The 4,735-nt window shown below is 37.7% G+C and overlaps 1 protein-coding gene across 1 annotated transcript in view; it reads left to right on the forward strand.

Annotated features, from left to right (window-relative positions):
- Positions 1 to 24: 24 nt before the first annotated feature.
- LOC102196161 (cytochrome P450 2J2-like) overlaps positions 25 to 4,735 on the forward strand; it is a 13,413-nt gene continuing 8,702 nt past the window's right edge. Inside the window, exons 1-8 of the mRNA XM_013911087.1 lie at positions 25 to 150; positions 305 to 469; positions 781 to 941; positions 1,492 to 1,668; positions 1,754 to 1,892; positions 2,106 to 2,293; positions 3,338 to 3,479; positions 3,682 to 3,852. Of these exons, the coding sequence (XP_013766541.1) occupies positions 102 to 150; positions 305 to 469; positions 781 to 941; positions 1,492 to 1,668; positions 1,754 to 1,892; positions 2,106 to 2,293; positions 3,338 to 3,479; positions 3,682 to 3,852 (1,192 nt within the window). The 5' untranslated portion in view covers positions 25 to 101. The remainder of the gene's footprint in view (positions 151 to 304; positions 470 to 780; positions 942 to 1,491; positions 1,669 to 1,753; positions 1,893 to 2,105; positions 2,294 to 3,337; positions 3,480 to 3,681; positions 3,853 to 4,735) is intronic.

Genomic DNA, 4,735 nt, shown 5'->3' on the forward strand with positions numbered 1-4,735 from the left:
ATGGAAACATATTCAGCCTTCGATTCTTTGGTCAAAGAACTGTGATCATTAATGGCTACAAGCTTGTCAAAGAAGCCCTAATCCAACGAGGAGAAGACTTCATGGATCGCCCCAACCTACCAATGTTTGAAGAATTGATTGGGAATAAAGGTGATAATTTTACTTAAAAAGTTTTTTAAAAGTTTTAATAAGACCAGCATCACTAGCCTGTCACCTTTTTAGCAATGTTAAAACCTAAGTCAATATGTTTTTGACTTTGATTTTAAGTTACTTTGCGTCTAACACAGTTTTGTTTTTCCAAAAGGTCTTGTGATATCAAATGGGTATCAGTGGAAGCAACAGAGGAGATTTGCTCTTCATACACTCAGAAACTTTGGTCTGGGCAAGAAGACCCTGGAGTTTTCCATCCAGCAGGAGTGCCAGTATCTCACAGAGGCTTTTGCAGATCACCAAGGCACACACAGACACACAAACACATTAAACTCACACTTTCTATGATGACACAGTAATAATACTTTTTTTTAATCTTCGTTAATAATAACCATTAATGGTTAATATGGATATATCCTTTTACTTTACCTCAAACTTCTGCATGACAACGTAAACCCACACATTACTACATAAGACTCTAAATCCAACTATTCAAACAGTCATAGTGAAACACACAACAACTTCCTACGTTTTAAACTTAAACATAAGTCCATGTAAAATTTGTTTTAAAGCATCCAAAATTCATTAATATAAGTTTACTCAAATTTTTTGTCTAATGGCCTTTTTCAGGAAATCTTTTTAATGCCCAGTCACTGTTAACCAATGCTGTGTCCAACATCATTTGCTGTCTGGTGTTTGGGAATCGATTTGAGTACACTGACAAGCAGTTTCAGTCAATTCTGCAGCTCTTCAATGAGATAGTGTGCTTGCAGGGAACCATGTGGGCACAGGTGAAACTCTTTTACATACTGTAGTTGTTGTTTGACTCAGGATTCATACAGAACATATATAAAACCACTTTAACTGAACTTTTTTGTGCAGCCCAAGCTGTTTTTGCAAACGGAGCAGTTAGTGGAGCATAAATATTGTGCATATTAGACTCCACCAACGCTGTGCTTTTTCTCAGATTCTGTCACTGATATCCAAAAGCAGAAATATTTCAATGTTGAGTTCATTTAAAAACAGTGGAGGACGAAAGTTACATATTTTGAAATCTGGTGCAATGTAAAACTGATATTAATTGCAAATAAAGTGCACTTTAAAATTGTGTTTAAATGAATTTGCTTGGTTACTTTTCTTTACTGTCTATCACAGTTTAAGCCTACTTTTGTCCAATTTGAGCTACTTAACATTAACATATTGGTTATTCTGTTTACTTCTGGTAGGTTGCTATGGGTAGTTGATAAGTGAACTGCAGGGACACCATGTGATCTAATATCTTTGAAAGCTAACTGTTTCCAGGGTGTCAGATGCTTTATTGGCTGTCTTCCTGTTCTGTAGATTTACAACACATTACCCTGGCTGATGAGGTGGCTGCCTGGACCTCACCAAAAAATATTCACTATAACCCAAAAGATAATTGACTTTGTAGAAGTCAAGATCAAAGAACACAGAGAAAACTTCAACTCATCATCACCAAGAGACTACATTGATGCTTTTCTCTTAGAAATGGGGGAGGTAAGTGTTTTCAAAATGTGTTCTTGTTCATTTACATTTTTTAATGAAACATGTTTCCCACTTCTGGCTTTTGTCACTCTGATAGAAAGAGGACGAAGACTCTGGTTTTAGTCTCAGCAATTTGTGCATTTGCACCCTGGACTTGTTTGGTGCTGGAACTGAAACCACTACAACTACTTTACACTGGGGACTGCTATACATGATCTACTACCCTGACATTCAAGGTGTGTGTATGAACAATACTAATCCTGAATACACACTTGTGACCATCTTTCTATTCGTTTTTTTCAGGGATTTCTCACAGATCTTTCTTATGTTGGGAGAGAAAGATGTGTAAATTTCCCCCCTGGTTATCTAAGCAGCATAAACATCAGTTACTTTTTTAATAGTGCGAAATTGCAACAACAGCCACCAGTTTGTTTTCTCACTATGTGCAGAAAAAGTCCAGGCTGAGATCGATGCTGTGATCGGTTCATCCAGACAACCGTCTATGACTGACAGAGAAAACATGCCATATACTGATGCGGTCATCCATGAGATCCAGAGAATGGGCAACATCATTCCCCTCAATGTGGCCCATGTTGCAAACAGGGAAACGACAGTGGATAAGTACACAATCCCAAAGGTACACAAAGCAATTGTGAAGAGAAATTTTATAGCACTTTTGCATTTTCCTTTTTTTTTTCAGATAGATTTTGAATTAAAAACTAGGAAAGCCGTCCTTTTATTGTCTAATGCCAGGATTCTCAAAGTTGGTTGACTGAAATAAAGTTTTGTTTTGAATTCCAGAACATCCTAAACCTGTTGTGTTAAGTTAAACAAGCCTATATGTCACGTGAGAACACTGTAACTTCCATAAAAAGCTGCCCCAACTTCACCACAAAATGCAGAAAATATATCCAGTAAAACGTGTTTAAGCTAGAAAATAAAAGCTAGAGCAAGAGTGAGAATGGGACACAAATGAGATGGACTGAGATGCTGAGACATCCCAAAATATACTTGGGGCCAAAACATTAAACACAGTATGAATATAGTTAGTTTCAATTCAATTTTATTTAGATATCACCAAATCACAATAACTGTCACCTTGGGGTGCTGATTATTGTTAAAGTCCAACAATCAGATGGCTCCTTTTAGGGAATTACTTGGGAACAGTAGGAAGGAAAAACTACCTTTAAACAAGAAGAAACCTCCAGCAAAACCAGCTTCAGGGAAGGGCAGCCATCTGCTGTGACCAGACGAGGGGTGAGGGGAGGAGAAAGGAACAAAAAGACACACTGTGGAAGAGAGCCAGACATTAATAATAACTAATGATTAAATACAAAGAAATGGATGAACACATTGAGAATGAAAAAAGAAAGGGAAGGGGAAGGATTTTAAATGTAATTCTAGATTTAACTGGAAGCCAATGAAGAGAAGTGAATATGAATGAAATCTGTTCTGTCTTTCTAGTCCCTGTCAGAGCTCTTACTGCAGCATTTTGGATCAATGCTCGCTGAAGGCTTTTCAGTGAGCATTTATAGTGACCTGGCACTAATGAATAGTCTACTGTAGAAGTAATAAATGCACAAACAATTAGCAATACCAGAAACATGTATGACAAACTGACTAGCACAAACGCTAAAGAGACACAAATAAATAACGCTTCTAACTGGCTGTATTTTCTCAGGGTACAATGATCATACCTGCTCTACACTCGGTCTTAAATGACGAGACAATGTGGGAAACTCCAGACTCCTTCAACCCTCAACACTTTCTCGACCAGGATGGTAAATTCAGGAGGAGAGAGGCCTTTCTTCCTTTTTCTGCAGGTTAGTCAGTTGTTGCAGTTCATCAAAATCCATTTAAAGGCTGTTTAAAGCCAAGTGCTTTAAAGAGGCAAAATTACTGAAGGAGAATGTCTTGCCATTAACCTTTTGCCTTAGCAGCCATTTACAATAACAGTGTTAACTTTGCTGAGGATTAACTTCTAAATTGTGTGAATAAAACTTGTGTGTCTCATTGTGTATTCAGGCAAGCGTGTGTGTCTCGGGGAACAACTGGCCCGGATGGAGTTATTTCTGTTTTTTACCTCCCTCCTTCAGAGGTTTTCATTCTCTGCACCTGCTGGAGAGCAGCCCAGCCTGGAGTTTAAGTTAGGAGCCACTCGCAGTCCCAAACCTTACCGCCTCTGTGCCGTGCCACGTTAAACACCAGCTCTTTTAATCCGAGCACTTGTTTTCCCAGCAAAATGGATCGCAACAAATCACCGTCTACCATTACATTTATGTTGTATTGAATGATGATCTGCTATATTACTATTTCTTTAGATTAAAGTCAATTGTTATTTTTCATCCTCTCCATATTAAAATAGCAGTAAATATCTTCTCCTGCAACTTTCTTAAAGTCTTTTCCAGTGCACATTAAATTTGTCAGGCCTACCAAACTCATTGTGCTCAAATAAATCACACTGTCATTAGGATTTGTGTTTAAGGTCACAATATAGTTTCAGACTGAGTTTTAACGGGTGGGAGTGCAGTTCATTTCAGTGCTGTTTATCAGTTTGAGAATGCATGATGTAATCTGGACACTTCAGTTTCAATAAAAACTCTACTCTTTATTTAAAGGCTTTCAGAGTCACTTGTTGTCTTCATGAATAAAACACCACATTCTGGCATGTGAAGAAGTAAAGAACTTTTCTTGGGTGTAAATCAAACCTTTGCCTTTGCACACAAAGCAAATTCTGAGGTGTTCTTTATCTTCACATGTGCATGATATCAAATAACCAGTGAGAGAATGTCACCACATCTAAAGTAACCATGGTGAGGCAAATATTTAAATCCTTAAGTGAAAGCACTATTACCACACAAATACTACTAGTGACCAATAATTCAGCAATCTTAAGATTATAAACAAAGGACAATTATAGGCTGGATGTGAACCTCATTGCTGGCTGGAGCTTTTGTGTGGAATCTGCCTGTTCTCTGTACAGACACACAATGGGACACACCTCTAAAAGTGGTTGAAAACAGCAAGTTTCAGATTGGTGACAGTAAAATTGTGAGATTAAGAGGACTGAGGTACAATT

Source organism: Pundamilia nyererei, unplaced genomic scaffold, assembly GCF_000239375.1.
Source record: "Pundamilia nyererei isolate P.nyererei 1_Seehausen unplaced genomic scaffold, PunNye1.0 scaffold00056, whole genome shotgun sequence".
Taxonomy (NCBI): domain Eukaryota; kingdom Metazoa; phylum Chordata; class Actinopteri; order Cichliformes; family Cichlidae; genus Pundamilia; species Pundamilia nyererei.